We start from the raw sequence: 12,245 nt of genomic DNA, 5'->3' as shown, positions 1-12,245 counted from the left end.
TCCAGTTCCTCTCCAGACACCAGCATAACCCGCTGCCAGGAAGAAGCAAAGCTCTAGTATGACTTCTGTACCCACAGAACCACCAAATGGAAAGCCACAGGGAACTTGCCAGATAGAAGAACGTGCATTGTAGGTGCAGCAAGTATCAAACTTTTAAGAGAAGCCCGACAGTCTCTGGTCAAGTCCTAAGACCGCGAGATCTATCCTCTTTACCACAAATCTGACCCTGCCCTACTTTCTCTGTCCACGCACCCAACACACTTGCCCAGACCCTTTCAAACCAAGAAACCTCCATACAGGCAGCCTACAGGAACCGTCTTCGCAGTGAAACCTGACCGCTTTATAAAGCCGCCCAAAAGACGAAAAGATCAAATGAGACTGCCTCATCCGGGTCTCGAGGTGACCCCGGAGTTAACGTATTTATTTTCACGCTGCAACTGCTGATTGTTTTACAGAGAGACATTTCATGCTGTAGCTCTGCATGGAGCTGAGGACAAAAGTAACATTTTTATTAATGTTATAATTATAATAATTATTCTTTAACAAAGCTATTTAAATAACCTGTACAAAGCCCGGCCGATCCTAGGGAAAAAAACAAGAAACCAAAAAACAAAAACCGAGCACTATTTAAAATCTCCCAAGGTCCTTCTGCTTTAATTCAGCAGTGTTTCCTATATACAAGGCCGGCCCAGTGTGGTTCCCCCAAAATGTAGCTCTCCCAAACGGTGGGAATGGTTCAGAGCTTGAAACCACCCTTGCGTGACGCAGAGCTCCCAACCCTACCTCCCCTGCTTCTCCTGGGCACTGGGTCCCTGTCCGCAGCCGGGCCAGGGAAGCTGGAAGCCTGGCGTCGTTTTGGGAGATGGGCAGCAGGAAGGCGCCAGTGCCTGTTTGGTCCTCCCTCGGCCAGGTGCCCACAGAACCCCGGAAACTCCCCGAAGAGGTGCTGGGACGGGAATCCGAGGCGGAAGAGGCCTCGAATCGCCCCGGGGTAGGCTCACAGGTCCCGCGGGTCTTCCCGTTTGACCCCGGCCTCAGCAACTTTAAGCTTCTTATTCTGATGCGTCTTGACGTGCTTAGCAAGGTGGTCGCTGCGCATGAAGCGCTTGCCGCACTCCGGGCAGGCGAAGCGCTTCTCGCCGGTGTGAGTCCGCAGGTGCCGCTGCAGCTCGTCCGAGCGCGTGAAGCTCTTGCCGCAGAAGAGCCAGTTGCACACGAAGGGCCGCTCGCCCGTGTGCCAGCGCAGGTGCGCCTTCAGGTGCGACGTCTTGCCGTACACCTTGCCGCAGCCCGGCACGTGGCACACGTGCTGCTTCTTCTTGCCCGGCTCTGCCTCCGGGGCGCCGCCCGCCGCCTGGCAGTTGGGGCAGCGGCAGCGGCGGCACCTCCTGGCCGTGGCCGCCAGGGGGGCCTTGGTCTGCAACAGCGCGGCGATCTGGCTCTGGTACTGCGCAAAGTCCGACGGGCCCAACACCAGGCCCCGCTGCAGAGCCGCGGCGGCTGCGGCGGCCGCTGCGGCCGCCGAGGCAGGGAAGCGGGGTGCGTGAGGGCCTCCGGCACAGGCGCCGGAGAGGCTGCCCCCCGGAACTCCGGAGGTCCCCGGACCGGTGCCCGCCTGCGGGATACTCCACCAAGGGAGGTCGTCGGGGGCCGGGTTGGGGGACAGCTGGCGGCACGTGGGCGGCGGCGGGGGCGGCGGGGGCAGCAAGTTGGAGTAGCCGGGAGGCAGCGCGGCCTGTGCGGGGTAGGGCACGTAGGCAGGCGCGCAGCTGGCAGGGAGGGCCGCCATGCTCGAGGGCAGCATCTTGACGGGTGAGAACTCGTAGGGATACGAGGGGTCGGCAGGGGGTGTGAGCGGCAGCTCATGCGCCGCCCCGAAGGACGGCTGCAGGTGCGTTTTCTGCGGCGTCAGGCCCAGGCTCGGGTGCGGGGGCGGCAGCGCTCCAGGGGAGTGCGCCGGCATGTCTGCGGTCCAAGGGTGAAAGAGCCGGGAGGGCGAGCCCAGCGCCGGGTCGTAGGGCACCTGCAGGAAGTCCGGGGGCGCAGCGGCTCCGGGCTGGCCGATGCGGCTACAGGTGGCGGCTAGCAGCGCCAGGGGCGAGTGCTTGCCCAGGTCCGGGGAGGCGCTGGGGGTGCGGTCCTGCATGGGCGGCGGCGGGGGAGGGCGGAGAAGAGACAAAAGGTTAGCGCTCCAAGCGCGGTCTCCGGGCCGGCCCGCCACCCCCACGCCAGCTATTATAGCGCCGCCCCTCCCCCTTCCCGGTGTCCCTCCCCCGCCACTGCATCCCACGCACGCACCCACCAGTACGGTTAACTTTTGGTGCCTGCGCTACCTGAACGCGGAGCGCTCCTGCTCTTCCCGTGAAACTACTTGGTGCAAGGAGACGCCATCCAGACTCAGAGAAGGCAGGCACAGGGTTGGGGGGAGAGGGATCCGACGGGCCGCTCCCGGCTCCGCGGTCAGAAAGGGTGTGGAAACACCCACAGCCCAGCTGCCCATTCGCCCGCCCTCCCATCTTTTAAGCTCTTTCCACGCTACTCTCGCGCTCCTACTCCGCCCACCCCAGGCTGAAATTCAGCTGGAGGGCCCAACAGGGTGAGCTCTAACCCTGTTCTCTGCCAGACGCCCAAGTCCGAGTAACCCCGGATCCCCGCGGCCCTCCCCCAAAGGCCACACTCTAGACACCAAGGTTAGGTGCGAAGTTGACGTGGGCACCCCTCAGTCTAACTCTAGCGGCATCCACCGAGCAGGCAGGGGTCCCTTTGAGATTCGGGGTGCCCACAGTACCAGGATCGATCCGGACGCCACCCTTCCCACCTTTCCCTCGCTCCCTCCGAGCCTAGACCTGACCTGGAGGAAGGCCTGCAGAGAGTCGTTCCGGAGGACGGCCACGGCAGCCATAGCTACAGCTTGGGGGCCGCTGGCGGCGGAGCAGGGCGCTGCCGAGGCATGGAGACCCGAAGGCGAGGACGAACCGCGGCCCAGCGTCCCTCCCGGGCGCTCTCTCTGCGCTCGGGGGCCCTCCCCGCCAGCGCCCCTCTTCGCACCCCGCTCGCTCGCCCCGCGCGCGGTCTGAGCGCTTCAGGATCACCTCCAAGAATTTGATAAGGACTTTGCTGGGCCGCCAGCCAGTCAGAGGGAAGATTTATGGCTTTGAAGTTTGCCGCTACCCAATCATCAAAGAATAGCGGCTCTTTCAGAAGCGAAAGCAAATCCTTTGAATCCACAAAGCTCCTATGGTGTGTTTGTTGGTCGGGATAAAAGAACTGATTATTAGGGGGGATGGGAAGGGAGGAGATAAAGGCGGGACAATTAATGAAGTAATCACTATGTGGGAAATGTATATACACAAATAATTGGATTTTCCTGATCAAAGGGGGCCTTGCCGCCTGGAGACCCGCGCTTGGGTTGCTGGAGACACTCGATCCTCCCCCTACCCTCCCCCGCAACTCCCTTGCAATTAAAGATTTGCACCGAGGCAGCGCCCAAAGTGACAAAGTGTCTTTGTTATCTCCAGAGAAATCTGCCTTTGGCTTCCAGGAGCGGGACTTTGAGACTGAGATGAGGGTAATTCTCCCCTCCCCCCGCACTTACACACCCCACACGGGACCAGCACACGCAGCGGCCCGCGCACACGGCGGACCTGAGGGAATTCCCGGGGCGGGGCGTGGGACGCACCTTGCCCGGCCGGCCGCGTGCCCGCTCTCCCCGCCTGCCGCGGTGGAGCTGCGGGCAGGGCTGTGACCCGGGGCGGGGCCAAGCGGCCGCCCATGGCGGCGGTGGGTGGCGCGCACGCTCCAGGGCCGCCTGCCTGACAAGCCACTGTGGCCCGCTTGTGACATTCCTGCTGGCGACCTGGAAGTTTTCTCTGGCCGCAACTTTTGCAAATAGTGAGCCTGGGAAAAACACCCGTGCCGCGCCTACCAGCAAAGCTAAGCTTGGCAGGACACCCAGAGCAAACCATAATATACACCCGAGGGAAAAAAACGTGACGTCGTTCTTCTCCCTTCAGGCTGGCAGCCCTGGACGCCGTGGAGGGTCGGTCAGGCAGCTGACTGCTATTAGGCCCCCGAAGTCCCCGTCAGTGCTAGCAATTTCTCCCCCTAACCCGGTCCAGCGAGTGCGCGCTCTTTGGGAGCCGCACACACCTACCAGGGAACTACTTGGAAAAAGTAAGGCTCGGTCAAGGAAACCTTTTGTTTTGAACAAACCACACACAGTGCGAGGGAGGCCCTTTAACCGGAAAGAAAAGTCAATAAAACTGTTGTTCCAGTCACCTTTGCAAAGAAAAGAAAGTTCAGGCGCTTAGCGTGCGCCCCGGGCTCGGGAAACTCTCACCCCGAATCCTACCTGGCCCGCATGCCTGACCGCGGAGGGACGGTGGGCCACCTGCCTCGGTCCGGCCGGGGCGCCAGGCGCGTTTCGCTGGGTGGGTGCGAACGCAGGAATCTCCTCACCCGGGAGCGCCGGGCGGGGGAAGGAAGAAGAGGGGGCTGGGCGCAGCGGGATCCTCGCGGCACTGAAGGGGATTAGGGGCCGGAAGGGCCGCTGAGGCCTCCCGCCGGCGGCCGCGGCTCACGGGGCTGAGCAAAGGAGTGGGTCGCCCGGGCTTGGTGGACCCCGCTTCCCGCCGGGCCTCCCCGCAGACAGGGTCTCCTCTCTCGAAGGCCGCCTGCTGTGCGGGGCTCTTCTAGCGATGTTGCGTCCCGCCTTCTGGAAAGACCGCGCCGCGGCCGGGACTGACTTGAGAGGAGGGGCCGGGTGGCCCAACGCGCCGTGTGGCGCCTGCGGCTAACATAACCCCAACCCGTTTTTGATTCGGAGACTGCGCTGTATCTTGGTGCCCTCTGCATTCCCACCAGGGGTCGGGAGGCTAGGCCACCAGACCCACATTTCCACACGCCCGGGATCTGCCACAGAAATAGAAACATCTTGCGGAAGAAGAGTGGGCCGCACAACGTCCAAACACTATGAGGCGTTCCCAGCATACCCCACCCGAAGGTGTAACTCCAGGAACGATGCGCCTTGACCACAAAGCTCGCTGGGCCAAGGCTCCTGAGGATGAGGTCCCGTTGCTCTGGAAGCGGGGAAGGGAGGGGATTTCGTGTTTGGCTCCGAGGCCTGGCAGTCCTACTCCTTCCACATCCCATCCGTGGGGCGAGTGCGGGTGAAGCCCGGGACCCCACGGCGCCCTTTCCCGGATGCTAGTCTGAGGCCAGGGAGTTCCGTGGCGCACACCCGCGCACGCACGCCGCCGAACTGCCCAAGCAGGTCTGGGACCTTGGCGTGCTTCCTTTGCCTCTCCTTGGAGCTCTTCAAACCCCGCTCTCCCCGAGGGGTCGGGCCAGGATGGGCCAAGCAGACGGGAAAGCAGTCTCATTTGCAGAATATGTTCTCTGTCTTAACCCAAACGCAAGAAAAGCCAGTTCACATCTGCGTAGTTGTTATAGGAGAGAACTTTTCCTCCAAGATGCCCCCATTAGCCAGTTAAACCACACCACCAGGGGCCAGGAGACGAAAGAGAGAACTGCTTCGTGGTTAAAAGGTTGGGTTCAGAAGATCTGAACCCAGATTTTCTAGTTGACGCTTTTTAGTTGGTGACCTTGGCAAACAAGTTACTCAACCTCTTTATGCCTCAGTTTCCCAGTTGGTAAAATAGGGGTGATAGTAGTGCTCATCTTGTGGAGTGTTTGTAGGCTTCAAAGAGGTAATATAAGCAAAGTCTTTAGGACCGTGGGGCGCACAGTAGGCCCTTTCTTGCTGTCGGCCTCACCTCCATTTGTGAAAACCCACCAGGATTGTAGCCCTCCCAAGCACGAGCTGAAGTTTGCAGAGAGACTTTTACGAGCTCCTGTTTAGCTTCCCTCCCTTTGCAGTCGGGCTCCTGAAAAACTTACTCTTAATGAAGAAATGTTCGGAGCGTCCATTAAAAATGCAATGCCGGGAGATCAAAGTACAATATTTATTTTAGAAATTTGTTGCAATCACCAAGAGATACAGGTATCAAGGCCAAATGTCAGTTCCGTTACACAAAGCCCCGCGCCGGGGAAGAGAGTGTGGCTGCTCCGCCATAATGTAAAGAAACATCAAAGACCAAGCGCGCTGCAAAGTGCGCAGCCGGGAGGGAAGGAGTGAGCCCGGGAGGGCCGGGCGCGCCCCAGACAGCGCGGGGGCTGCGGGGGCGGGGGTCAGTTCAAAGAGGTATCCGCTGGGGCGCGAGTTCACAGGAGGGAAGATTTAATGGGCTTTCTTTTGTTGGTGGGTGTGTTTGTGCACAGAGGACCCACGAACTCCTCTGTGGTCCTCCAGCCGGAGGGCGGAGGTGGAGGGGCGGGGAGCGGCGAATAGGGAGCAAACTTTTAGCGCGGCGGGGGGCGGGGAGGTTGAATACCAGCCTCCCCGCCGCGGCTAGTGCGGCAGTGCGGCTCTCCAAGCTGCAGGGCTCTGAGGCTGGGAAGTTTGCAGCACAGTTTCTTCCCGGGCAGGCTACGAGCGCCGACCAGGTGCCACCAGAGGGAAGAGGCGGGTAGGTAAACCCGCACAGGTACTCGCACGGTATGCGGATCCGCTCAGCGCGCTTCAGATCCATTCCAGAAAGAAGTGTGCTGAGAACTCTGGGTTACTACTTCACGCCCGAGCTTGGTACCTCCTCGCCTTGGGCATTTTTTTCTAACAATCGGGGACTCACGCCTCTGAAATCAACCCAATCGGTCACCCATCTCCAGTTGATTATTTAAAAATATCTGTGCATTACTTAGGTCATTTAAACAAATTCATAATTCATTGGTTCTTCACAGCAAGGTGTTGCTTAACCGCCCAGATCTCTCCCTTCTTTTCCCACCCCCTCCCGGACCTCCCTGTTCCTCGCTAAAGGCTCAACCTTCCAATTGCCCGTATCTACCTAGTTAAAAGTAGTACCAGTCGTTGCTCTATTAAAGGTGCTGGGAGGGGAGAGGTCAGAGTTTCCCTCGTGCTAATGGGGCACCAAGACGCAGGAGGATGTCTTGTGCATTTCCTCAGTCTTCTACAAGCAAGTATTCTTAGAGCAGTCACTCGGCCGCCTTTTGAAGTCTTGCTAGAGCAGAAAGCTGCTATTGTTTCCAGCTCTCAACATGGAAGGGATCAAACTTTGCCTCTTCAATTTGGAAGTTTTTGTCGTTGTTGTTTTGTTTTAATGATGGTGGGGGAAGGGGTTGCAATCTGATACCTTCTAAGTTAACTTTGAGGATTTGGATTGGTCTCAGTTTAAGCTGCAGACCAAACCACGGGCGCTCTAAAGCCTGCGTCTGAAACAGCAGCTCGATCACTAACCCAGCGGAGAGCGTTCAGTCGCAAGAAATTATAATGCTGGGAAACTTTGGAAAACACTGTCTTGGTTTGGGAAAGTTTCCTCAACTGGAAATCTTGTGTTAACTTTAAGCTTAAACTTCAAAATTGGATCAGTATGTAATAGATGAAGGAGTGGACTTCTAGGAAAGGTCCTTGACCTCCTCCAGTAAACTGCGTTTACATCATGTATCCTTCCTGCCACAGTGCTGTGAACTTCAGTAGCTTTTCAAAAAAGGCTCACTGGTGTTGGGTGGTAGAATGGAATTGTGTGTACCAATGTCATTTGCATAGTGTTTGGTGTCACAGAGCTCACAAATACAGTAGGGACTCAGAGGAGGACAATGGTGAGGGCTAGAGCAGTTAAGGGAGGCTTATTAAGGAGCTGGGGTTTGGAGGAGCTTTAAGTACCAGGGAATTTTAATGAGTGCATAGAAAGGAAGACAATGGAGTAGGGGAAAGGACAGGAAGGGAAGAGAATTCCCTTTTCAGTGAGGAGCCGAATAACCAGGGAAGAGGACATTTTCCACCTTTGATCTGCTGGTATGGACAGGATGGGGCTAGATTAGAGAAATAGGGAGAGAAGACTGTCCCTCTAGACGTAGTGCAAATTCAGTGTAGACTCCTGAGTAGCTGAATTCAATTCCAGCTCTTCACGGTCCTTCCCTAGGAGGGTTGGCTTGCTGAGAGCTTGGAAGGAAAGATGCAGACGCAGTTATCTTGGTGTGAGATGGTGAAGACCTGGACTGGAAACTTGTGTGGTAGTCAAAGGGTGACAGACATTTTAAAGAGAAAAAGAGGAAAATTTGATGACAATTCGGAATAAGAGACAAAAGGAAAAATAAGAAAGATCTCACTTTTGACAAATGATGCTGAAACAACTGGATAGCCACATGTGAAAGATTGATGTTGGGCATTTTCCTTATGGCGTACATAAAAATTAACTCTAATTGGATCATAGACCTACATGTAAGAGTTAAACTATAACACCTGTAGAAGAAAACATAGGAGTGAGTCTTCACGACATCAGATGAGGCAGTAATTTCTTAGATGCTCCAAAAACACAGTGGCAAGAGAAAAAATACATAAGCTGGACCTCATCAAAATTTAGACCCCTGCACTTCCAAAAATATGGTCAGAAAAATGGAGACACCCCACAGAATGGGAGAAAGCATTTGCAAATTATGTTATCTCCTAAGAGATCTGTATCTGTAATGTGGAAAAAAACTCTTGTAACTCAACAATAAAAAGACAATTAACCCAACTTTAACATAGGCAAAGATTTTGAATTGATATTTTCCACATACAAAAAGCAGATAGGCACACGAAAATATGCTCGACATCATTAGCCATCGTTGAAACACAAATAAAAACAAAAAACAAACGTGACACCAGTTTACGTCCACTAGGATGTCTCAGACAGGAAAGCTAGTGTTGAACGTGGTGAAACTGGAACCCTCACACACTGCTGGTAGGGATGTAAACTGGTGCAGCCACTTTGGAAAACCATTTGGCAGTTCTCAAAATGTTAAGCATGGAGTTATAATTCTATTCCTAAATATATATCAAAGATAATTGAAAACATATGTGCACAGGAAACCTGGGCATCAATGTACCAGCAGCACACTCATAATAGCCACAAGACAGAAACAATCCAATTCAGCCCATCACCTGCTGAATGGATAACAAAATGTGTTGCTTTTATGCAATGAAATATTACTCAGCTATAAGCATGAATGAAATGTTGGTACATGTTACTACGCGGATGAGCTTTGAGATTTTAATTATGTGTTTATTTTTTGGGGGGGTGTCGAGAATGAGGGGAGGAGCAGAGAGGGAGGAAGAGGAGGGGGGAAATAATCTCAAAGCAACTCTGTGCTGAGTGCAGAGCTCCACTCCATCCTTGATCTTACCACTCTGAGATCATGACCTGAGCGGAAACCAAGATGCCCCACGACGTGGGTGAACTTTGAAAATATTATGCTAAGTGAAAGAAAGTAGTCACAAGTACCACATATAATATGTTTACATTTATATGAAGTGTCTAGACTAGACAAATCCAGAGACAGAAAGTAGATTAGGAGTTGCCAGGGGTTGGGGGTGGGGAGTGGGAGGGAGGGTGGAGGAGTGGAGAATTTTGGAATGATTGCTTTTGGATTGCTTTTCTCTTTTGCAGAGAGTAAAAATATTCTAAAATTGATTGTGCTGGTTGTACAACTCTGTGACTAGACTAAAACTCATTGAATAATGCACTTTAAATCGAGGAGTTGTATGATACATAATTATAGTTCAATAAAGTTGTTCCAAAAGTATCAAAAAGAGGGGTGCCTGTGTGGCTCAGTCTGTTAAGCGTGGTTCTCTTGATTTCAGCTTAGGTCATGATCTCTCAGGTCCTGAGATCAAGCCTTGGGTTGGGCTTTGTGCTCAGCGTGGAATCTGCTGGGGAGTCTTTCTCTTCCTTTCCCACTGCCCCTCCCCCACAGCTCCCATGACTCTTGTTTTCTCTCTCTGAAATAAATAAATAAATAAATAAATAAATAAATAGAAGATCAGAAAGACCCCAGGGTTTTAGCCTGTGAGGCAGCAAAAATGGTCCAGTTATTGATAAAAGTGGGAAAGTAAGGCGGGAGAAGTTTGTAGTTGAGTAGAAGCACTGAATTCAGTTTGGGGCTGTTGATTTGAAGATTTTGGTTGGATATTCACAGGGAAATGTTTGTGAAAAGTTGGAAATATGGGAAGGCGGCAGGGCAGGAGTCAAGGATAAGGACTTGGGAACTCTAAGTGAGTAGTGATGGCTGAGTGAGTGAGCTCAGTGGAGTGAGTGGAGATCAAGCAGATAGAGGAAAGCTACAATAGAATTTTAGGGGAAACCACCATTAGAGGAGGGACAAAGGGAGAAGAGCCATCAATGTAGCCAAAGGAAAAAGAGAGGCAAGAGGAAAGAAAGCAGAGGTGGGAAAATGAGCAAGACCACTGGACATGTCCAAGGCCACAGTGGGTGGAGGGGTAGAAAAAAGCGTGGTTAAAACAGGGTCTGTTGGTTTCAGGAGGAAACTTTGAGTCTCTACCTTCAGAACTGAAGTGGGCACAGGAAGCAGATTATGAGATTAAGAAGCAGCTAAAACAACCAGCAGGGTCAGGGCAAAAGTGTTTGTGCTTTAGGATGTGGAAAAAGGAAACAGTAGAAAGTGGGGAGCTGTAGGTGGGAAGCTTAGAATCTGGAGGTTTGCAGCAGAAGTCTGAGAGTTCCCTCTAATGAGGAGAGGAACCTCTCCTTCCCAGGCAGAGAACAGCCAGCAAGTCGAACTGTAGGAAACTTCTGACCGGGCTGTTGCCAAACAAAACTCCCAGGAGAAGCTTCTCTTTTATTAATCTGAAAGTAAAAGGTGGAGTTATTGCTAAGAGTGTTTGGGGTGAGGGGTTCCCACGTTAAAAGTGCAGTTGGAAACTGGTTACGGATCAGGATGCTTACATTGGCTTGTGCCAAACCTTAAGTGTGCTTCACACACTTAAACCTTTTCTTCTCATTCACTCTGATGTCATTTGGATTCCTCAGACAAGAACGGGGACCTTCTCCTTACTTCCTTGATTTGCAAAGAGAAGAATATTGCTAATGTCCTCCAGTGGGGCTGTTGAGCAGGGCAGAGAGAAGGGTTGGGGTTCCTCCCATGGTGGGGAGGTCCACAAATAAACATGCTTTTTTTGGCATATAAAATTGCTGTGGGGGAACCTGGGTGGCTTACTTGGTTAAACATACCACCGTTGGTTTCGGCTCAGGTCATGATCTTGTGGTGGTGGGATCGAACCCGCCTAGAGCTCTGTGTTCAGCCTGGAGTGGGCTTCAGATACTCTCTCCCTCTCTCTCCCACTCACTTTCTCTCTCTCTCTCAAATAAATAAATAAATAAATAAAATCTTTATAAAAAATTGCTGTCAACAGCATTGCTCTGAGCCATCTTTAGGCCCCAAAAATGTCCCCATGCCAAAAATCCATCTTAGGAAAAGATAGCACCAAAATTTATTTCCTAAGCATATCTTTTCCTTCTCATTTTATCCATGAATATCCATGTTTCAACCCTATGTTTTGATTCGTCACACGAGCCACTGGATGTCAAGAGAAATAAAAGAATAAAATAAAAGAAGCCCAAGGACCGAAGGTCATGGCAGGAGACTGCAGGAGCACAAGATACCATTTTGTGGCTCTGTCTGCCATCTTTCTTTCTAGGTACAAGGAACTGAATCTCTGTGGATTACAAAGGACATCTGCTCAGGAGAGCTCAGGCATTGTGGAGGACTCCCAAGATAGAAGATGAACTCTGCCCTTTGGACTATCTGGAATCCAGAGCTGAGGAAGAGCAATCAGAGGGCAGGCACAGTTGGGTCCCAGCATCTTAAGATGGTGAGAAGGGCTGATAAATGTGATGAGGCCCAAAGAAGTGAGGTGGTTTCCTGAGATCACACAACACAGTGAAAGAATTGAGTTATGCATTATTTTTCTATGCTGATGGGGAACGGGAGTACCGAGGGAAAGATTCTCCATGATTTAATACTCATTTGTGGGGTCATCTATTCCCTTAAAAGAGACAAAAGTGACAAATAGAGCAATAAAATGGATATAGCAATAAAATAAAAACATGCATTATTATATAGGAAAATCTCTTTGGGTGCAAGCCCAATAAAGATCCTGCGTGCATATCAAGAAATGATAATAACATCTGGACCCTTCATTTCCAACCCTTCAAGTCCAGCACTCCTGAATAGAAGGAAGAGTTGGCTAATTTAGTTGGAGAAAGGAGTGCTGGTGAGGTCATGGGTTTGCATCATGGGTCTGCTCTGGTTTGCTTTTGGTGGTCTTTGGGGTAGCCCTGTCTGTGAACAGACACTTTCACTCGTAAGTGTGCTTATGTAACCATGTGGCT

The 12,245-nt window shown here is 52.7% G+C and overlaps 1 protein-coding gene across 3 annotated transcripts; it reads right to left on the bottom strand.

Moving 5' to 3' along the window:
- Nucleotides 1-386: 386 nt before the first annotated feature.
- SP5 (Sp5 transcription factor) lies at nucleotides 387-3,789 on the bottom strand. 3 transcript variants are annotated; one of them, XM_032355911.1, is made up of 3 exons: nucleotides 3,680-3,776; nucleotides 2,334-3,235; nucleotides 387-2,140 (listed from the first exon to the last, which is right to left on the bottom strand). In XM_032355911.1, exons 2-3 carry the CDS (start codon nucleotides 2,514-2,516, stop codon nucleotides 998-1,000), a joined length of 1,326 nt encoding a protein of 441 aa, XP_032211802.1. In that variant the 5' UTR covers nucleotides 2,517-3,235; nucleotides 3,680-3,776; the 3' UTR covers nucleotides 387-997. The 3 variants fall into 3 exon arrangements, with proteins under 3 accessions (XP_032211802.1, XP_032211801.1, XP_032211803.1); XM_032355910.1 differs by having other exon boundaries at nucleotides 2,334-3,267; nucleotides 3,680-3,697; XM_032355912.1 differs by having other exon boundaries at nucleotides 2,852-3,789.
- Nucleotides 3,790-12,245: the final 8,456 nt, after the last annotated feature.

This window comes from Mustela erminea, chromosome 8 (genome assembly GCF_009829155.1).
Source record: "Mustela erminea isolate mMusErm1 chromosome 8, mMusErm1.Pri, whole genome shotgun sequence".
In the NCBI taxonomy this organism is placed as follows: domain Eukaryota; kingdom Metazoa; phylum Chordata; class Mammalia; order Carnivora; family Mustelidae; genus Mustela; species Mustela erminea.
The sequence above is the reverse complement of the archived record's forward strand: the minus strand, read 5'-3'. Positions and strand labels throughout refer to the sequence as shown.